Genomic DNA, 23,434 nt, shown 5'->3' with positions numbered 1-23,434 from the left:
GACTGGAGAGAGCTATAATGTAGCCATTTCAAGAACTATACAACATAGTACTATAGACTCTTCATTTTCTTATAATTTCCAACTGAATAGCTTGTATCCACTGTAATGGAAGTCAAATATCATATAACAAACTACTGCAGAGATCACAAAAGTGACCTGACTTTGAAATCAATCTATCACTGATTATTGGATTTGATTTAGTCACTACAACATTTTTATCATATGTAATAATGAAAAATAATCAAATCATCTGTCATTTTCGATTCCTATTTCCATTTTCCATTTATCCTCAATCCTACTGTAAATTCTGTACATTATACTTTAAATTATGTGTTACAAGGACCATGGGATTAACAGAGATTAAATATGAATTAAATGTAAACCCACAGATGTACCATAGAAAATGCTCTAACTGGGCATCACCATCTGGTATGGAGGGGCCAACGTACAGGATCGGAAAAAGCTGCAGAAAGTTGTAAGCTCTGCCACGGCCATCATGGGCACTGGCCTTCCCTGCATCTAGGACACTTTCAAAGGGTGATGCCCCTATAAAGCGGCAACCATCATTAAGGACCCCCATCACCCAAGATATGTTCTCTTCTTATTGCTACCATCAAAATGGTACAGGAGCCTAAAGACACACTCTCAGAATTTTAGGAACAGCTGTTTCCCCTCAGCCATCAAATTTCTGAATGAACAATACACCCATAAACACTACCTCATCAATGTTTCCTCTCTTTTTGCAGTCCTTACTCAAATTAATTATATATATACTTCAAATTGTAATATATAGTTTTTGTTATTATGTACTTGCTGCCGGAAAACAACAAGTTTCACGACATGTACCGGTGATATTAATCCTGATTCTGATGAATCTTCAGGTGGCATGGGATATGAGGTTCAGGCAATTTGAGTGATCTAACCGTGGAAAACATAAAGAAATTCAGCTGTAGCAGGAAGCTCAAACTGCTAACACAGATTTCAAATATCCAGCAAAATTACTGAGGATTGGCAATCACCTGTAGTAATTTAGAAATAATAAGCAAAAACACTGAACGATGTTTTATTTGGAAGCCATTGACATCTTAAAATGAGCTGGGTTGAAACCTATTGAAAGTCGAGTGGAAACAGTGGTGACTTATTAAACTCAGACTTTTTTCCTTTCACCATCATCATTACTGTACGTTCTGTGTCTTGTGATGCAGGCAATGATGGTCTCATGATCATGATTGCTTTTGGCAAATTCACCCGCCACCCTTTATTTAGTTGAAAAAGATTAGTGTTCAACAAAACATGCAATTTTTGAATATGACTGACACATAAAACAGGAGTTCAGCTTGGAGCAGATTGTAAGTGGACCTGCTCTACTTTCTTATGTTTATAAGTAAAACACAATGGGTACAAGAATACTGGGTGGTTGCCAGGACCACAGGGAAATAACACGAGAGGGTTGTGGCTGATGAGATTGTTCAGTGTGGACTTAATAAGCCAAAGGGTCTCCGTATGTGCCTTAATTTGACTGTAAAGGTAGTCATAGACTGCACTTTGAATGTCCTGAAAAGGATGAAGCAAAAATCTTCCTTTTTTTCCACTCTTATACAAGGTATTTACTCCCCACTCTAAATTGGGCAGAAGATAGAAAGCCTGAAAGCACCTATAAATCTCTAGGCTCAAGGACAACATCTGTCCTGCTGTTATAAGACCATAAGGTTTAGGAGCAGAAGTAGGTCATTTGGCCAATCGAGTCTGCTCCACCATTCAATCATGGGCTGATCCACTTCACCCAGTCATTCCCACTCCCCTGCTTTCTCCTCACACCCTTTGATGCCCTGGCTAATCAAGAACCTATCTATCTCTGCCTTAAATACACCCAATGACTTAGCCTCCACAGCCGCTCATGGCAACAAATTCCACAGATTTAGGACCCTCTGACTAAAGTAATTTCTCCGCATCTCAGTTCTAAAAGGACATCCTTCAATCCTGAAGTCATGCCCTCTTGTCCTAGAATTCCCTACCATGGGAAATAACTTTGCCATATCTAATCTGTTCAGGTGCCATATGTACTCTGTTAAGAGTATTAAATGCACCTCATGTATGATATGATTTGATACATCACCAAAGACTCTTACAAATTTCTAAGATGTATGGTGGAGAACATTCGAGCATTTTGCATCACATCCTGGTGCAGAGGCTTCGTTGGACAGGATTGCGAGAGGAAGTGGGGGATTATAGGCTCAGACATGGCTACAAACCTCCCCACCATTGAGGACATATTTAAAAGTCAGTGCCTCAAGAAGGTGAAACCCATCACTAAGGACCTTCAACACCTGGAACATACACTCCTCATAACTACTGAAACCCCTTTTTATCAGGCACCTCTGGAGGTGTGGCTTATTATTCCCTCATTAACAGCCACTGGACTTAGTAGTGAGAAAATCACCTTTTTCAGACTCCATACATCTAGGGTTGATATCACATGGGTCCCACCAAACCCATGAGGTTGGGATGTCTTGCCCACATGAATCCCAATCTGTGTGAGTACTGTGGAATTTACAGCCTCCATGCAGTCACCTGTCAGCAACAAATAACAAATTGCGCACTGGATACAATTAGAAAAAATGTATATTTACAATTACCAGCTTTATCGAACAGTTGGTAGGAATAAAAAGGAAAAAAATTAGAAGGGCCCATTACAGTTAACCCAGACCAAATGTGCACATAAGTTGGAACTCATCTTGAAGTTGCCTTTAACTCATGCACTGGGCCCCAGTCTGCGAGAGAGCACACACAACCTCCCAAATGTTGCTCGAAATCCATCTCAAACAAATTGGCTCCTCCGGAGGAAGTATTGGTCCTTCATCCTTGAAGCCATTCATCTGAACAAAGCACCATGTGCAAATGGTATGGCATCCTCAGCCATCTTCCCTCCTGTCTTTTCCGGCTCCTGCCAAAAAAACCTTGACACAAACCAGTGTCTATCACAAAAAACCTCCCTGCCTAGCATTCTCTAGAAACTTCTCCCAGTTCCACCATCCATATTGGATGACACTACATTCCTAAGCAGGAACATCACAACCCCTTAACTTTAGCTCAAACCCAAAGAGGTTGAAAGCAAAACAGACTGCTCTTACAGAACTGCTAAAATGAAATACCTACAGCATAGCAGTAAAACTCATAACCAGGGCATTACACTGCCACTGGGGAGGAGGTACAGGAGCATGAAGACATACACTCAATGATACAGGAAAAGCTTCTTCCCTTCCTCCACCAGATTTCTAAATGGTCCATGAAAACTACCTCATTGATCCTTTATTATTGCCCAATTTATTTATTTATGTAACTTATCATCCTTTTATCTCTTTCTACTGTACTGCTGCTGCAGAACAAATTTTACCTCATATAAACTGGTGATAACAAATCTGCTTCAGATTCTGATGTGATGGCAGGCAAAACAAAGTTTCACTGTGTCAAAGTTTCAATGTCATAGTATTTCAGAACATGTAACAATAGTAAAAGAATTGCCAAAATACTATGCAACACAGAAGGAGGGAATTCAGACAATCATATCCATGTTAGATAAAAGTGTTACTCCACACTTTCCACCACTCAGTCCATAGCCTCATATTTGTTGCCCTAAAGCAGGAGTTCCCAACCTTTTTAAAGGTCATGGACTAATACAATTAAGCTAGGGGCCTGTGCAGCCCAGATTGGGAATCCCTGCTCTAAAGTGCTTTTAAATCCAATTAGGATTTCTGCTTCCAGTATAGTACAAACCAATTCCCAAAAAATGGAAACTTATGCAATATACTAATGACACGGAAAACATATTAACTTTGAAAGCTTTGCCACCAATTCTAATCAGCAAGTGCCAATAAAATAGGGTTGAGGACTCAAAAAGCCAGGATCGTCAGCAAGAAATGTAACACTTAATGAGAAACCTACAGTAACATACAACTCAAGGTCTTTGTAATATCAACTATGGTTCTTTCGATACTGGCAAGTTCTGAATGCAGACCTACAGAGGATCTGGTAAGGCTTGTTAAAAGTTACAAAATTGCATTTGTCTTATATTTACTGATACTTTTGGATAATTGCATTTGAAAAAAGCTTCGTTTGCAATATAACATCTTTTCAGGTGGCAAAAAAATGCAATATATGAAGAAATCTTTAAGTTATTTAGCTGAACTAAGCCACTGGATATTTCTGTACTGTAAATTATCACTTTCCACCTATCAGTGTTTTTCTCTCAGTGTCATTCACTTCATGCTTTTTTGAATAACATGAGTAAGGCCTCACCTTTCACAATTAATTCTGCATAATTTGAAACTCCTGAGCCTCCTTCTGATCGAATCACGCATCTGTATTTACTTGTAGTCTTCTGAGATGTATCTGCCACACTGACAGTAGCGGAGAAGCGTCTATGGTTAACCACCCTGGTAACCATCAAAGCTGTATCTTTTCCATTCCATTGCTGTGTGTAAAAAAAAAATTGGAAAAATGTTTTATTCCGGGACTGCTATCAAATACCCACTGAATTGTGTTGAATGGCCTATTTCCTGTATTATAGCTAATCTGACTGCAGGTTAACTTACTTCGAATTTTATTTCACAAGATATCAACGAGGTTTGCAATACAAACATACAGTACACCCTGTTAGGTTTGGTTCCATTGATTTTAATCCATACCTATCCAAAATTAATCCCACTCTCTATACATTGACATGTAACTTTCACTGTTTCAAAAATGTGTTTGGTTTTTAAATTTATTTTTACTTTTATTCTCTATAGAGATACAACATTATAACAGGCCCTTCTGGCCCAACAAGTCCATGTTGCCTATAACACCCAAATGACCAATTAACCTACTAACCCGTATGTCTTTGGAATGTGGGAGGAGACTGCAGCATTGGAGGAAACCCACACTGGCGTGGGGAAAACGTACAAGCTTCTTACAGGCAATGGTAGGAATTGAACCTGAGTCGCTGGCACTGTAAAGCATTATGCTAACCACTATGCTACCGTGCAGCCCTAATACTTGCTTACTCTTTCAAAGTGTGTCATATCACATGTGTGTGTGTCAAATAGCATCTGACACCTATCTGCCCATTTTGCTTTTGCTCTGAATGCATAATTCATTTTTTTTGTATTTTCTGAGTATTTTCTGCAAACCAGTATTAGATGATACTGCCTAAATGTCATGCAGTCTATTTCTCATCAGATCTCAAAACAGGTGTAAGACTGGCTGTTCTATTAAGTGCCACTATCGATCATCTCTGTTTGCAGCATAAATAAGATTATAGCGTTTGTTCATGATCTGTTGAAAGATCAAAGATTCAAGGGTATAAAAATCACATTGCAAAATCTGTCTAAGGGGTTTATTATTAGGAATAAAGCTTCCTTCCCCATGAAGTTCATGATATTCCGATTCTGATTTGACTTTGCGTATCACCTATTAGGTATGTGAAGTATATTGGGTTTCAGAGGTGCCAGAAACAGTTCTCAGCTCCCCATCACTGATTATATGTAATATTACCGTTTGGATGGGCTTTATCCCTTTAGTCACGCAAGTTAACTGGGAGTTTTGTTAGAAGGGATACACTGAAGAGGGTAGAATGAAATATTTCCTGATACAGCAGTCCAAATAATAACTCTCTGCAATGAACCATTCTCGCTTTTATTGAAATAAGCTGTGACAAAGTTTATTGAACGTGACTCTTTCACTCAAGGTAATGTTCCTTGCTTCTTAACTGAGAAGGCAATACACTGTGTCACCTGACAAATGTGTAAAGCACTTCAAGGTACCCATAAGTATAGGAAATATTCATTTCCAATTTAATTTTCATGAATTAATGACACAGATAGAAATATATATTCTCATATTTTTATCACATTATAGAAATAAATAGCTATTATAGAGATGTGGATGAAAAATGGCTGTGGTTGGGAAATTAAATATACCAAGATGCTTATTATTTAGAAGGAATAAGAATAATGATAAAGGATGAAGGTTAGCACTGATGATAAATGTGGATATAAAGTCAGTAGCAAGTTTAGCAGATGCTGGAACCTAGAGCAGCTGCTGTAAGTGGAGAGGATTGTCAAGATTTTGGGTTGATCCCCTGCATCAGGACTAACGCTTGGGAGGGAAAAGAGCCAGTTGAAAGAGAACGGTGAGGCAGGAACCAATGGGCGGTTGGAGGACCAAGGAGAGATGAAGGACAACGGGCAAATTGAGCCATGCGGTGGGGGATGTTAAGTTTTGTAACTTCAAAACATTAAAATTTAAAGGAAGACACTGGAGTCCGAAATGTGACTCTAACTTTGCGTTTACTTTAAGCGAGGCGCATACGTATCAAGTGGAAGCATGATGATGTATGCGATTCTCATATTTCTACATGTAACCTGTAATGAATTATTTAACCAAACAAGAATATGTACACACACATAAGATTATTCCAAAATAATATTTAAAAAACACTTTACTCAAACATTACTGAAATATTAAATACACAATTTGGGAGGGAGGTTGTAGTAGCAATTCAGAGACAGGTGAATGACAGATGTTGGCTGACATAATAAAGGGCAGAGAGAGCCAGGTTGAGGGGGGTGGGGGAAGATGAAGATGAAAACAAGTAAAGAGGGTATAAGCAGATAGATAAAGGCAACCAGTGATGGAATCTAATATTTCAAGAAAGTGATAGTGGGAACCAGAATGGAGGGATGGGGTGGGGTAGAGCTGGAGGAAGAAGGAAGAGGGAAGATAAGGGCAGAGGGGAAATAAAGAGGCTCTAGGAGGAGGAAGTGCAAGATGGGGAAGAGGGAGAGGGGGGGAAAGGGGAAGGGGAGAGGGGAGGGGAAGGGGAAGGGGAGAGGGGAGGGGAAAGGGGAGGGGAAGGGGAGAGGGAAGAGGGAAAGGGGGCAAGGGAAGAGGGAAGAGCAGGAGGGGAGGAGGGAAGGGGAGGGGAAGAGAGATAGGTGGGGGAAGAGCGAGAGGAAAGGGGAGTGGGAAGAGGGAGAGGGGAGGGGGGGAATGTTAGGTGGAGAACAGGTGTTGCATCTTCAGTGATTGCAGGGTTCAGGATGGAGTGTGTCCCTTCCCAGGAAGCAAACAAGGAAGTTAAAGGTTTCAGAAGACAGAAAAAAATCTGTAATTTTACTCAATAGAACAGTAAGAATTGGGGGGAATATTACATATTTCAGAACCAAGGACAAATGTATTGATTAAAAATGTGAAATAATGAACATAACAGGAATCTAACCAGAAACATAAACAGACCATTAAAGTTTCCATAAACATGCAAAAATGAAACGATTAGTAAAATTAAAATGGGTCTCTTCCAATCAACTAGGAGAAATCATGTTGGAAGATAAAAAAATAGCAAAGAAGTTTTGAAAATATATTTCTGTGTTTGATTTCATGCAAGACTCGCATGCAAGAAAGTCCCTTGGAATAACAGATCAACATTGAAACATAGAAATATAGAAAAACTACAGCACAATACACTCTCTTCGGCCCACTGTGCCGAACACATACTTACTCTAGAAATTACCCAGGGTTACCCATAGACCTCGATTTTTCTAAGCTCCATTGAATGAGAAGTTGAAGGAAAATAGTTTTATTAAAATATGTAGGACAACGCAAAGAGTAAAGGCATCATATATTAAATGTAAACTGGAGAAATGTCATCCACTCTGATTAAAAAGAATACAAGTCAATTTTGGTTGTGTATCAAAGCAGGGATGATCTGCCTGGTTCAATTGTCCCAGGTCGGACTTAAAATAAGGTGTAGGCTATTCAGGCTTGAGGTGAGAAAAATTACTTTACTAATGCGTAACAAATTCTTAGTATTTACAAATTGTGGCGTTTCGGGTACTAGGTTTATTCCACACAGAGGTGAATAGATTTTTAGAAGTTTCAGAATTAATTAGATATGGATTTATTGCACTAAAGTGGTTCTGAAGGAAAAGATCAACCATAATCTTACTGTACAAGACAGAAGGCATGAATGTCAAAAGGCAGCTTCTATTTCTTATGTTGTTATATGTAAGAGTGCCCTTATAGAGGTTTATAAAATTACAAAGGGCATAGAGAAGTGAATAGTCACAGGCTTTTGTTTTTGCAGGGCAAAGGATTCTAAAACTAGAGGGCAGAAATGAAAGTTGAGAGGAGATCGTTTGAAATTGGGATGATAGCAACATATTTCTCACACAGAAGGTGGTGCGTACATGGTACAAGCTGCCAGAGGAAGACCATAAGACATAGGAGCAGAATTATGGCATTCAGCTCATCAAGTCTGCTCCACCATTCCATCATGGCTATCCCAGATCCCACTCAACCCCATACAGCTGCCTCCTTTGATGCCCTAACCAATCAGGAAACAATCAACTTCTGCCTCTGTGGCAGAGAATTCCACAGATTTCCTACTCTTTGGCTAAAAGAATTCCTCCTTACCTCTGTTCTAAAGGGTTGCCCCTCAGTTTTGAGGCTGTGCCCTCTAGTTCTGGATCCCCTCACCATAAGAAACATCCTCTCCACATCCACCCTATCTAGTCCTTTCAATACTCCAAGGGATAGAACTAGGTTCATTTCATGTTTAGATGGGATCCTGAACAGGAAAGGTTATTTTTTAAGGGGGATATGGGCCAAATGCAGGTAAATGGCACTAACTCAGGAATGTGCCTTGGTTGTATGTACAAACTGGGCCTAGTGAGTGCATGACTCTATTCTAGTCACCGGAACCAATGAATACTAAGACTTTAGGTCTGTCGGACTGGCAACATTTCCAGATTATTGGATGTTGTTCCTATTTCGCCACCAACATGTTTTCATTCTCTTCTTTCGAGAAGTCAGACAGTAATGCAATAAATTTTCTTGTGTATCCAATTAGTTGAAAAGGAGAGAGGGAAAGAAGCCAAGGGTTTCCAACCTGGTGTCTATGGGCCCCTCAGTTAATGGTAGGGGTCCATGGCATAAAAAAGGTTGGGAGCCCCTCAGCCGCAGTGTCTTCACGTTTAAGACTGGGTGCAAAGGAATCAAGATATAACCAAAGGGGAGGGAACATCGACTCAGACCATGAGAGACCTGCGTTGGGCATTTTCATGCCTTACAAGGTGCAGATTAGAAGTCTCTATGGGGCGCCACTCCTCGCACAGACAGTACAGCAATGTGTGGTTAAGTGCCTTGCTCAAGGGCACAAACACGCTGCCACAGCTGAGGCTCAAACTAGCGACCTTGAGATCACTAGATGAACGCCTTAACCACTTGGCCACGTGCCCAACACAAAAAGGTAGGAACATACTACAATTTGACAATTTACTACAATTCTCTTGATTCAATTGGCTATATCTAGAAAGCACGCTTTGCTATTTTTTTCTAAAAATTAACTTCATGCTTAAGGAAATACAGTTTACATGCCAGGAAATCTCTAAAATAAGGCCACTCATCAACATTTAGCTGTTAGTCATTATTTACATATATATATATTGACATTTGATTCATTGTCTTTGTTACAGTTGTCTATTATCCATTACTGTAAATATTTTAAATAATAAAATCACCATCAGTATTCACCATCAACATTCAATAGGACTTTTTTAACAGAACGATATTGATCTAAACTATAGGATTGATGCTAAATTCTATTTCCTCTTTTATTATTACTACTAATGGTTAATGCAATAATGTATTCAAAAATAGTAATTGTTCATGCTTTACAATCAAGAGTTATATTGCTCTCTCCACAGCTATGATTGTGTTACAGACTTCAATTTCAGAGACCACAAATCGAAACGTTTATAAAGCAATCAGATAATATCAACAATAGTAACACAAATCAACAATGGTAATACAAATATAAAATTTATTCCCCAAACTATCAGTGTATTTATACTATAGCTATAACAAAATAGCCTTGTTTCACTTTAACACAGCATATTTGAACAAACAAAATTTTGGCACTCAGCCACATAAAGAGGTAGTAGGCCACATGCCCAAAAGCTTACTCAATGTTCAATTTTAAAGAGTATCTTAACATCAGGGGGAGAGGAAAAGATCAAAGACGTTTGGGGCGATAATTCCAGAGTTCAAAGACTCAGGAGCTAAAAGCATGCTTACCATCTATAGAGAGCTTAAAAAAAGTGATGTTCAAGAATTGGAGAAATACCAATAACTCAGCTTTAGGGCTGGGAGGGCCTTGGAGACAGGGAGATATTAGGCTATTGAGCAATCTGGAACCAGTGATTTAGCACAGGAGGAGACCCTTTGGGTATTGTATCTGGTACAATGAGATCTAGTAGAGGAAACATTCTTACTTCATTCTACAGTGTTCAGACAAAATGAGCCATATGTTTAATTCTGGTGGGAAGTTAAAGTTATGTAGCATCAATATTGAATGAATGATTAATGCGCCTCAGGACAAGGGGAAATCCAAAGGGAGGAGGGAATGTTGCACTAATTCAAGGCATGATGAAATAATATTTTCAGAAGAATATTTAAGAAGAATTCCCTTGTATAACATTGATTTTTGCTGTTGTGTATTTGAATATCGATTGCTCTTCCAACAGAGTCCAACACTGGATATTACCAGACAAGTAAGTCTTCCATATACAGAGTCAGAATGTGAACCTTGACAGCTAAATCCCTCAGCTTCACATAATCATTCCCTGTTCCCATCCCAAAACCCGGTATCCTCTCATGTTAATGGAGACATAAAAGACTGCAGATTCCTGAATCTGCCTCAGTGCAATTCTGTACCCTTTCCAAATCTCCCATTGCACATTTTCTTCCCTCTCCTAGTTTATAAAACCATTGCCCACATAGTTCATCCATCTTTTCCTCCATCTGGTTCTGGTTCCATCTGCTATTCAGTTCTCCCCAAATAGTTCCCATTTTCATGTTCCTTACTTCTCAGATACCAGTACTGGCAGCTCTTGTGTTTTCACGTATCACTCAACTAGCTGTCTCCACCTCCCCCAACCTGGTCCCTTCTGCCCCTTCTGTCTATTTCCATTTGTTATTATCCTGCCTCTCCCAACTCCACCCTCCACTCCCCTACCTGGCCTTCACTCTTCCTTAGTCCACCAATCATCTACAGGCTGATGTCCCACCAATCACCACTCCTATTTATTTATACTGGCTATTTCTCCTCTCCACTCTCAGTTTTGATGGAAGGTTTTGACCCAAAATTTTGACAATTCTTTTCCTCCCACAGATTCTGCTGAACTTGCTGAGTTCTCCCAGCAGATTGTTGCAACCCACTCCACAAATATTCCTTCCCTACAATCCACCAATGCTCCCACAGATCTCCATCTCAAACATCTCCACCTGCCCTGTCACTTACTTTAGGGTTCCCATTGATCCTTGTCAACAATCCTGAGCCTCCCTGCATGGTCGGCCACTCATAATCAGAAGGAACCTCTCTTCCTGACTCATTGTGCAAGCTGGATACCTTTGACCTGCTCCTGAATCTGATACCAGGTATCATAAGACTATAAAATCATAGGGAAAAAGAGCAGAATTAGGCCATTCAGCCCATTGATTCTGCTCCACCATTCGATCATGGTTAATTTATTATCCCTCTCAACCCCATTCTCTTTCCCTCGATGCCCTTACTAATCAAGAACCTATCAACCTCTGCTTAAATATACCGAAAGATTTGGCCTCCACAGACATCTGTGGAAATTAATCTACAGATTCGCCACCTTCTGGCTAAAGAAAATTCCTCCACGTCTCTGTTCTAAAGGAATGAGCTTTATGTACTAATATATAATAATATTATCATTATATTTAAAGTTCAAAGTAAACGTTAACATATATTACCCTGAGATTTATTTTCTTCAAGACATTCACAGTAGAACAAGAAAATACAATAGAATCAATGAAAAACTACAGAAAAACAAATACGGTCAAGCAATCAGTGTGCAAAAGGACACAAACCGTGCAAATACAGAAAATAACCAAATAAAAAATACTGAGAGCATGTTTTTTATTTATTATAGAAATATGGACGCTTTAAAGATAATTACCAATCAGTTTTTGCAACAACTCCATTGGGCAAAAACAGTAGAGATTCAAAGATGTTCATCACATGGGTGTTGGAAATCTCTCAAGCAACCACCAGTAGCCAAACGAGGATAATTGTAGAGTTAAGATCTGACTGAGTGTTGAATAAAACTGAAAGAATTTCCTACCATTTTCAAATGGTATCAGGGCAGTATCTAATGGTGGTATTAGACAGCATTTGTGCTGGTGTGATGGCATCCCAGGAAACACCTATATCACTTATGTACAGATAATAGGCAAATTAACATGATGCCTCACTGACACACCTAAACCTACAATCAGTTTGACCTTTACATATATATATAAAATTTCCAAAGTGCTCTATTTGCTATGCAGTTGCAATTGTTAAGCATTTATTCTTGAAAGGAAATGTCATGTTTTGTTCAAGATATCTTATTAGAAGCACTGCTATGTATTTAACAGCATTTCTTTTTTGAAAGGCCATCAAAGATAATGATCTGACCCAGCATGCATCTATAATAAATGTAGTTAAAATTGTATTTCAGAATATAAGAATGAATTCTATGAACCTAGTAAGAAAGTTAGCAATGACCCTTGGCATTATTAGATTGTCATAGCTGGAGGATTTTTAAAAACTATAAAGAATATTGACTAAATCTTGAATATTTGGGACAGAAGCCAAATGTCTGAAAATATCTTGATATTACAAAAACTCATTATTTAGCGAGTCTGAAGAACCCATTCTCTTTAAAATACCGATAATATCATTAGACCTGGGTATTTCTTTGACAGGGAGAGGGGAAAATTATGATTGGGAAAAGTGGAAAGGAGAGGTGAGGGAGCAGGAAGCACCAGTGAAATATTCTGTAATGACCAATAAACCAATTATTCAGAATCAAATGAACTTGCTTGCTGTCTCAGGGCTGGGTGTGTCTGCACCCACGCCACAACCCCACCATCCCCCACCCCCAGGCACGCCTTCTCTCCCACATGTACCACTCCCCTCCTGCAACATCCCAACTTTGCCTTTCCCAACATTATTTTCTCCCATCAGATTTACAATCCCGCTTTTCACTCCACATTGACAAATACAGTACTTAGGCACTCTGGCTGTACCATATACACCATATGTACCAAAGACTTTTGCATCGTACTGGAAAATAAAATAATTCTTTCTCACCCCTAATGTATGGTCTGTATGTGAATTTTCCCTCAAGCTTGGGTCCTCTACCAGATGCCTGGGAGTTCGAGGATTCGATGCAGTATTTTTGCTGTTCCTAGTAGTAAACTCTTCTGGACCGAGATCTCAGATGCTGTTTCCCGGGATATATTGGAGCCACTCTCCCAGTCCAGGTGTCACAGCTCCAAGTGCTCCTATAACCACCAGGATTACTCTGCCTTTAGCCTTCCTCGTCCCTTCTATCTTCCTCATCTTTCAAGCCCTGGTATTTCTCCAGTTTCTCATATTCTTTCTTCCTGATGTTACTGTCATTCAGGATTGCCACATCTTTTACTATTGCTTTCTTCTGTTCCTTGTCCAGTATTACTATGTCTAGTTGGTTGGCCAGTACCTGTTTATCAGTCTGTATCTGGAAGTCCTAGAGGATCTTAGCTTTGTCATTCTCCACTTCCTTCTTGGGTGTTTCCATTTTAGATTTTGGAGAGTCCAATCCACACTCAGCACAGATGTTCCTGTACATAATTCCTGCAACTTGGTTGTGCCGTTCAGTGTATGCTTTCCCTGCCTGAATCTTGCACCCTGCTTCTACGTGTTGGATGGTTTCAATGGATTCCTTGCATAACCTGCATCTTAGGACTTGTCTGGTGTGATAGAACCCTGCTTCTATTGCTCTTGTGTTCAGCACCTGTTCTTGTCCGGCCAAGAGCAGCACCTCTGGGCTGTCCCTCAGCCCTGTCATTTGCAGCCATTGGCAGGATTTTCTTACATCAGCCACCTCTGATATCTGACAATGGTACATCCCATGCAGTGGCTTGTCCAGCCATGGTCTCTGGTCCTCTGACTCTGTTTCACCCACTTCCTTTTCTATATGCCCTGCTGGCATTCCGAGGTATTCTCCTAGCAGATCGTCCTTAGGAGCCCATCTTCCTGACATACTCATGGATGTTCACATTTCTTCCAGGACTGTGCCTTGACACTTCCCAGTCCCCATCTTTTATTCCGGTTGGTGTAGAATTGCACAATGTTGGACTTTGTGTGGAATTCACTATGTATTGTTAGTTGTTTCTGGGTCCTGATGTCAATGGCTTCCAGTTCATTCCCTGGCCACCACACTATTGTGGCTGGGTATCAGATGACGGATAGGGCAAATGTGTTGATGGCCCTGATCTTGTTCTTCCCATTCAGCTGGCTGTTTAGGACCTGTCTCACTCTTTGGAGGTTCTGGGATGTTGCAGCCCTTCTTGTGTCTCCATTGTGGCTTCCCTGTGCCTGCAGGCTCCCCAGATATTTGTAGCTGTTCTGGTATTTGGCCTACAGGTAACTCAACTCCTTCAGTCTTGATGAGTTTGCCTCTTTTCACTACCACCCGGCTGCACTTTTCCAGTCCAAAGGACATCCAAATGTCTCTGCTGTATACCCTTGTTAGGTGGATTAGTGGGTCAATGTCCTTTTTATTTCTGGCATACAGCTTGATGTCATCCATGTGCAGGAGGTGGCTGATGGTCACTCCACTCTTGACCCTCTACCTGTATCCACTCTTTGAGATGATCTGGCTGAGGGGATTCAAGCCAATGCAGAACAGCAGTGGGGACAATTCATCACCCTGGTATATTCCACATCTGATGGACATGTGTTAGTGACTTTGAGTTAACTTTTGGCATTGTCCGCCAACAGCCCATTGAGTTCTTAATGAAGGTCCTTAGTGTCTTGTTGACCTTGTACAGAGACAGGCGTTCCAGGATTCATATGTGGAGTATTGAGTCGTATGCTTTCTGGTAGTCAAGCCAGGCTGTGCTTAAGTTGGTTTGTCTGGTCTTGGAGTCTTGAATGACTGCTTTGTCTACCAGTAGTTGGTGCTTCGAGCCTCTGGTTCCATTTACAATCCTCCTCTGAGCAGAGCTCAGGAGTTTGCATATATAGTATATCAATGAATGAAAGTGAATGTAGGAGAAATACTTAATATGTTTGTGGATGTTATGTAAGTTGGTGGTGTGCTGTGGACAGCAAAAGAAATTGTCTGAGGTTACAGCAGGACATAGATCAGGTGGAAAGTTAGAAGAAGCATTACCAGATGGTATTTAATCCCCACAAGTGTGAGGTGATGCATTTTGGGAAGTCATATAAGGGTAGGACATACGTAGTAACATACTAAAAAATGTTAATGAATAGAGGGTCCTTGGGGTTCAACCACATCCTTTGCTGAAGGTGGCAACAATGGTTGAGAGTCTGTTAAACAAGATAAGAGCCCGTGGAATTACGAGAAAGTTACATACATGGATAGAGCATTGGCTGATTGGCAGGAAACAGAGGGTGGGAATAAAGGGATCCCATTCTGGTTGGCTGGCAGTTACCAGTGGTGTTCCACAGGGGTCCGTGTTGGGGCCACTTCTTTTTACTTTGTACTTCAGTGACTTGGATGCAACAGATGGCTTTGTAGCTAAGTTTGCTGATGATACAAAGATATGTGTAGGGGCCGGTAGTGCTGAGGAAACAGAGAGTCTGTGGAGAAACTTGGATAGATTGGGAGAATGGGCAAAGATGTGGCAAATGAAATACAATGTTGGAAAGTGTATGGTTATGCATTTTAGTGGAAGAAATAAACAGGCAGACTATTATTTAAATGGGAAGAGAATTCAAAGTTCTGAGATGCAATGGGACTTGGGAGTCCTCATGCAGGATACCGTTAAGGATAACCTCCAGGTTGAGTCGGTGGTGAAGAAGGCGAATGCAATGTTGGCATTCATTTCTAGAGGAATAGAGTATAGGAGCAGGGATGTGATGTTGAGGAAGGCACTGGTAAGACCTCACTTGGAGTACTGTGGGCAGTTTTGGACTCTTTATTTAAGAAAAGATGTGCTGATGTTGGAGAGGGTTCAGAGAAGATTCACTAGAATGATTCCGGGAATGAGAGGGTTAACTTATGAGGAACATTTGTCCGCTCTTGGACTGTACTCCTTGGAGTTTAGAAGAATGACGGGGGGACCTTATAGAAACATTTCGAATGTTGAAAGGCATGAACAGAGTGGATGTGGCAAAGTTGTTTCCCTTGGTGGGGGAGTCTAGTACGAGAGGGCATGACTTAAGGATTTAAGGGCACCCATTCAGAACAGAAATGCGAAGAAATTTTTTCAGCCAGAGGGTGGTGAATCTGTGGAATTTGTTGCCACGGACGGCAGTGGAGGTCAAGTTATTGGGTATATTTAAGGCAAAGATTGATACGTATCTGAGTAGCCAAGGCATCAAAGGTTATGGTGAGAAGGCGGGGGAGTGGGACTAAATGGGAGATTGTATCAGCTCATGATAGAATGGTGGGACAGACTCGATGGGCTGAATGGCCGACTTCTGCTCCTTTGTCTTGTCTTGTCTTATGGTAAAGGAATCATGACATGCTTACCATCACAGATGAGTGCATAGAATACAAAAATTGGGATGCTATATTGCAACTTAACAAAACTCTGGTAAGACGACATTTGAAGTATTGTATGCAGTTCTATTCATCACACTATAGGAAAGATATGATCTTGCTGGAAAGAGTGCAGAGAATTTTCACCAGCATATTGTCCGGTTTGAAGGACGGGAGTGATTGGAGTGGCTGGACTTGCTGTATCTAGAGCAGAGGGTTCCCAACCTTTTTTATGCCATGGACCAATACCATTAAGCAAGGGGTCCATGGTCCCCATGAGGGGAGCCCCATATCTAGCGCAAAAGAGGCTGAGGGGTGATGTGATAAAAGAACGTAAGAAATTAAGAGAGGCACGGATATGCTTGATATTGAGAATCTTTTTTTTTCCCATGTTAGGGGTATACAAAACAAAATGTCGTGGGTTTAAGGTGAAAGGAAGGAGCTATAAAGGGGATTTGAGTGGAACATTGTTGTTCTGTATAGAGAATGATTGATACGTAGTACATACCACCAGATGGGGTGGCAGAATCAGATACTGTAATCACTATGTTCAAGAGATTTAAATAGACAGGATACAGAAGGAGAATCAAGAAACTGTGTATGCTAGAACTGGGCAGAAAACAAAATGCTGAAATAGTTCATTGTTCAAGGAGCATTTGTGGGAAGAAATGGACAGTTAAAGTTTTGGGTCGAGACTTATTGTGAACAAGTCATTCAATATAAATGGACAAAAAGTCAGTATGGGTGCGGTAGGCTGAAAGGCAGTAAGATTCTATAATGTTCATACAATAGAGATATTAATGGTGAAATCCTATGACTTTTTTTTCATAAGGTTATGACCATTTGATTTCGCAAGCAGGTCCAATTATGCTGATTTACAAATCCAACTTAAAAAGCCCAATATGGAAACATCATGTTCGATGGCACTAACATACGGTCACCTGCTCAGCTGGAGTAATATTTCTCCCAAAAAAAAGCTGATGTTAAAAAATCTTGATCCATGAATCTCTGTGTTGAATAAAGATTGATGTATTGAGCTAGGAAGTGACCAGTATTTCTTCTTGGAATTGGGTGAGCTCATTCCCCTTCAGAACAGAGGAAGGATGCAATATTTACAAAAAGTAAGTTAAATTCTATAAAAGTTGTGACAGGTTCACTTTAAATTTATTATTTAAGGAAAAAAGCTAAGAATTCTCCCCGTTGGCCTACTAATAGGCAGATTCATGAAAGTCTCCAATAAACCTTTGAAGAGGCAAGAGCATTATTACACTAACAGGGACATTTGTCAAGTTCGTTCTTCAAGGGAAAACCTTTAGAAAGCTGTAAACACTTGAAATATGGACTTTTTTGTTATGAAGATCTATGGTACTCTTTATCAAATTATATTCCTTTGAAGCTCAGAGAGTTTGTGACATTAACAGAGCAAAGGAAAAGGAGCACAATGGACCATCATTATCCCATCCTCCAGCTTAGGTTTTAGAACAATCCCTACAATTTAAACACCTAGCATTAAAAATAATGGAGAAGATAAAGTACAAACCTGCAGCCATAACTTGTCGTGCTGGGACCACTTTCCACCAGCAATACATTGAAATGTTGCATTTTGTCCTGCATTCACTTCCACATTCTGAAGACGGAGAAAATGAGGAGCCTTCCCTGCAGAATAAGTCCCAAAGTAACAAGGTTAATCATCTGGTGCTCAAATTGTATGGTTAATTTGTCAGCTGATAACCTTTGCTGAAAGTTTGTCCCGATTGGTGAACAGAAACGCCAGTTAATGTGGCTGTAGTGGACGATAATAAGAAAAATTCTCAAGGACAAAAATCACTGAATGGAAAACATGATACCAATAACATAGTAAAATCCATGAAGTCTGTGTTATAAATAGCAGCAAGCTGACTGTCAATATTCAAATACTAAATTCTGGCCACTGCATATTCATTGTTAAGCATGGAAATCTAGAAGCTATTGCACAGTTCAGAGAATTACTGTTCTATATCACTATTCCAACAAGGCACCAATTCAAGTGTATGCCATGGTGTGAAACTGTGATTTTCAAATGATGGATGCCTATTAAATATGATTGAAAAAGTCAATATCTTGAATTGATTTCTTACAGCATTATATTAAATAAACTATAATTTTCACTGAAACTAAACTTGTACTAATATGGAGTTCCCATTCTCTTTTCTCCAGCAAAAAAATATTAAAATTGTGTTGTTATGGGAAATTATTGAGCAGCGAGGAAGACATTAATGAAGTGGAATTGCATACATAAACGATAAAGTGAATTGCAAAATAGTTTTTCAAAAAGTTTAAAAATTCACAGATGATTTACAGAGAAATAGTTACATAAATGATGCTTTAAATTGCACTGTAATACTACTGTTTGCTGCATTTGTATGAAATTCTGACACTGTCAGTGTTCGTGCATTCAAAGTGATTTCATAATATCTGGATTAAGCTGTAGAAATGTACAAACATGGTTTGTTTATTTCAAATGAACAGAAATTAATTTAACTAAGTTTAAGGAGTTTCAGAAGGTAAAACTAAGGACCAGTAATACATTTCCAAAGCAGGATGGTCAGCAATTTAGAAGGGAACCTGCAGTTAAGTCTTGTGTCAAATTATCCATTTTGTGTTCGAGATTGTGGGATTTGGGAGGGCTGTCAGAATAGCTTTGGAGACAGAATCTAATACATTTTGTAGATGATGCACAATACACAGTGCTAGAGGGATTGCATACTTAAGATGGTGGAAGTGGTGCCAATCAAGCAGGCTACTTCATCCTAGGTTACATTGTCATTCTTGCAAGTCAATGGAACAGCACTCAGTAATGAGATAAGAAACAATATTTCATTGTTTAGGAATGATCCAGATGCCAGGATTTGATTTGTCAACTTGTTTTTTCTTCCCCTCGTGCAAAATCAGAGGAACTGAACAACCATCATGTTGTTACAAAACAAAACTTGTCAAGTTCTATTATAAACACGAGAAAGTCTGCAGATGCTGGAAAACAAAGGCAACATATACAAAATACTGGAGGTACTCAGCAGGCCAGGCAGCGCTTACAGAATTGAATAAACAGATGATGCGTCAGGCCAAGTCCTTTGGGAGTGGAAAGGAAGTGGGGGAGATGCCAGAATAAAAAGTTGGGGAAGAGGAAGGAGGATAGCTAGAAGGTGATAGGCAAAGACGGGTTGGTAGGAGAGGTAAAGGGCTGGAGGTGAAGGAATCTGATAGGAGAGGAGAGTCGACCATAGGAGGAGGGGATGGGGGGGGGCAGTGGTGATAGGCAGGTGAGAAGCAGTAAGAGGCCAGAGTGGGGAATAGAAGAAGAGGGGAGGGGTGATTTTTTTAATGGAAGGAGAAGTAGATACTCATGCCATCAGTTTGGAGGCTATCCAAATGGAAGATATGGTGTTTCTCCTCCACTCTGAGGGTGACCTTATCTTGGCAGAGAGGAGGCTATGGACCCATATGTTAGGAATGGGAATTAAAAGGTTTGGCCACCAGGAAGTTCCGTTTTTGGCAGATGAAGTGGAGGTACTCAATGAAGCAGTCGCCCAATTTACGATGGGTCTCCCCAGTAGAGAGAAGGCCGCATTGGGAGTACCGGACACAATAGACCACCCCAGCAGATTCACACGTGAAATGTTGCCTCATCTAGAAGGATTGTTTGGAGCCCTGACTAGAAGTGAGAGTGGAGGAGGACTAGAGAAACACTTTAGATGCTTGCAGGGCTAAGTGCCAGAAGGGATGTTAGTGGGTGAGATGAATGGGCAAGGGAATCATAGAGGGGGCAATCCTTATGAAAAGTGGAGAGAGGGGGGAGGTAAAGATATGTTTGCTGGTAGGATCCTTTTAGAGGTGGCAGAAATGGAGGTTGAAGTTTTGGAAGTGAAGGCTCATGAGGAGGTAGATAAGGACAAAAGGAAAGTAGGAAGAGCTGGAGAAACAATTGTTGAGGGTGAGGACCCGCTCTGCCAGATGAAAGAGGAAGGCGGTGGTGGGGAACTGGTTGGTTCCTTTATTGAGAAAGAAGCGGAGAGTTTTTAGGTCTTCACGATGGAGGAAAGAAGCATATAAGGACAGGACATCCACAGTGAAAATGAGGTGTTCAGAGCTAGGGAATTGAAAGCTAATGAGGAGATCGAGAGCATGAGAAATATTGTGGATGAAGGTGGGAAGGAACAGAGCCAAGAAGGTTAGAATCGGATCAATGTATGAGGACATGAGTTCAGTGGGGCAGGAGCAGGCAGAGACAATGGGCCAACTGTCAGGCTCATGCATCTTGGATAGGAGATAGAAGTAAGTAGCACTGGGTGAGGGAACTATGAGTATGCTGGCAATCGATGGGAGTTCACCAGAGCTGATGAGGTCAGTGGTGGTGTTGGAGACAGTTTTCTGATGGTCTAGAGTGGGGCCCTCTCAAGGGGTAGGTATGAAATGTCTCAGAGTTGCCGCCTGGCTTCAGCAAGGTAGAGGTCAGTCCGCCACACTTCAACAGTGAAGTCCTGGTGCTGTGGTGATTGTCCTATGGAAGCAGGAAGGAGTATATATCCCTGTATCCTCAGTGGCTACCTTATTAAGTATACCTGTACACCTGCTCATTTATGCAATTATCTAATCAGCCAATCATGTAGCAGAAACTCAAAGCATAGAAGCATGCAGACATGGTCAAGAGGTTCAGTTGTTGTTCAGACCGAACATCCAAATGGGAAATAAATGTGATCTAAGTGACTTTAACAGTGAAATAATTGTTGATGCCAGACAGAGTGGTTTGAGTATCTCAGAAAATATTGATCTCTGGGGTTTACAGAGAATGGTGTGAGATACAGAAAACATCCAGTGAGTGGCAATTCTGCAGGTGAATATGCCTTGCTAATGAGAGAGATCAGAGGAAAATGGCCAAACTGCTTTATGCAGACAGTATGGTGGCAGGAACTGTGAACACACATGTAGAACCTGAAGTGGATGGGTACAACAGCAGAAAACCACAAACATAACTCAGTGGCCATTTTATTAGCTACTGGAGGTACCTAATAAAGTAGCAACTGTGTGTATGTATCTATGTTGCTGAGGTAGAGATGGTTTAGAGCTTTATTTTCTGATGTGTAAGTATCACCAAGAGTTTGTCTTGATCCAAACACATCAATGCCAAGGATACCAACACTCGACTCTGTCTAACTCTGGGCTCTGAGTACACTCCTGCTGCCTCAGTAAAGCAGCCAACATGATTAAAGACATTACCCGCCCCGTATATTCTCTCTCCTGAGCCAGAGCAGACAGAGGCTGGGAAGTGATTAGGAGAGACTACAAAATGCTGGAGGTTATGGAATCTGCTGTATGGAACTTGTTAAGTCTCTTAGGTGGTCAAAGGAACAAAATATTCAGTGAGTTCTAGAATCCTCTACTCAGTTCTTTGCAGGTGAAATATCTTACATGTCTCTGATAGCATTTATATTTCTTCCTATGTAATTTTAAAATATCCATGAAACACTGTTTAATGTTGAAATCTGTTAGATATACTGAGTATTGATGTCTGATTACAGATCAAAATTCAGAATTATGCCTTTTATACCAATTGCACACACTAAGCAATCAGAAAACAGAGACAAGACAAATTTCCTGTTGCTATAACAACAATATGAGGTCAGTCTACCAGAATACCAGGAGAATAGGACTGTCATAAAAATGTGTTTGTTTTTTTCCAAAAAATTAAAAATCGTTTACCACTAAGTGTATTTCAAATTCTTGAAGTAATTTCCCAGCAATAATATCAGGATCACAGGGAAAATAAAAAAGGATATGTCTTAGAATTTCTGGTTGCTATGGCAAAGTGAGATACTGTAGATAGCTGCAATTCTGAGGAGATATAAGGAATTTTTATTTGGCTGTGAACTACTGGAAAATGAAGTATTTTAATATTCACTTTCGATTGTTATAATTTTGCTGTGGAGATGTTATTGAGACGTTCTTAGCCCCAGTAATCAATACTGAAAGGAAAGATCTAAACAAGATACAGACACTAAGACATCATTTCCCAATAAACAGACCTAACTGCAGTGCTTGTCAATAAGTTTATTTAATTAAAAACAGACAATGATTGTGGCATTTCCAATATTAAGTGCCTATTACTTCAACTGGAAGGTTCTATCAAACATTTGAATACTTCTAGAGCACTTCTAGAATACTTCTGGAGCAGTTAGGAAACGTTTTCAATCTAACATAAGCAATAAAGTTATGCTACCAATAGAAATAGATCAGACAAAAATCTTTGGCCTCAGATAGATCAATGTTAGCTCACTGCTCGCATTTGTGGCCATGTCCTTCTCTTCCGCTGTCACTGTGGTTTGATGTTGTGCGCAGACCAAATTGCTGAACTAGCTTTTTGAACTGAAAAGGCAATTCTCTGGTAACTCCTGAAATAGAATTTTTTTGTTATTCAGAATTCTCTGCTTTCTCCTGAGGCAATTTTCCATTTGCACGTGATCAAATAAGATCAGAGCAGGCAGGATAGAGAAAGAAGAGTCAGTGGGTGTTTCTTACTTGGATTTTCAGTAGTCTTTTGACAAGGTGCCACATATGAGGCTACTAAACATGATAAGTGTCCATGGTATTACAGAGCAAGGACAGAAGATTGGCTGGCTGGCAAAAAGCAGAGTGGGAATAAAGCAGATCTTTTTTGGTTCACTGTGGGTGACCAGTGGTGTTTTGAAGGGGTTGGTGTTGGGTCCACCACTTTTGACATTACAGGTATATGCCAATGATCTGGATGATGGATTGATGGATTGATGGTTTTGTGGCCAAGTTTGTGGATGATGCAA

At 40.2% G+C, this 23,434-nt stretch overlaps 1 protein-coding gene across 7 annotated transcripts in view; it reads right to left on the bottom strand.

The window, feature by feature from the left end:
* The window catches only part of LOC134342756 (receptor-type tyrosine-protein phosphatase T-like), a 1,640,095-nt gene that overhangs the window by 883,288 nt on the left and 733,373 nt on the right, over positions 1 to 23,434 (bottom strand). For all 7 annotated transcript variants that reach the window (XM_063041291.1, XM_063041286.1, XM_063041287.1 and 4 more), the window contains exons 5-6: positions 18,145 to 18,260; positions 4,297 to 4,471 (exon numbers count right to left, since the gene is read on the bottom strand). In XM_063041291.1, coding sequence (XP_062897361.1) covers positions 4,297 to 4,471; positions 18,145 to 18,260 — 291 coding nt within the window. The remainder of the gene's footprint in view (positions 1 to 4,296; positions 4,472 to 18,144; positions 18,261 to 23,434) is intronic.

This window comes from Mobula hypostoma, chromosome 2 (assembly GCF_963921235.1).
Source record: "Mobula hypostoma chromosome 2, sMobHyp1.1, whole genome shotgun sequence".
NCBI classification, from domain to species: domain Eukaryota; kingdom Metazoa; phylum Chordata; class Chondrichthyes; order Myliobatiformes; family Myliobatidae; genus Mobula; species Mobula hypostoma.
This window is presented reverse-complemented; position numbering and strand designations above follow the sequence as displayed.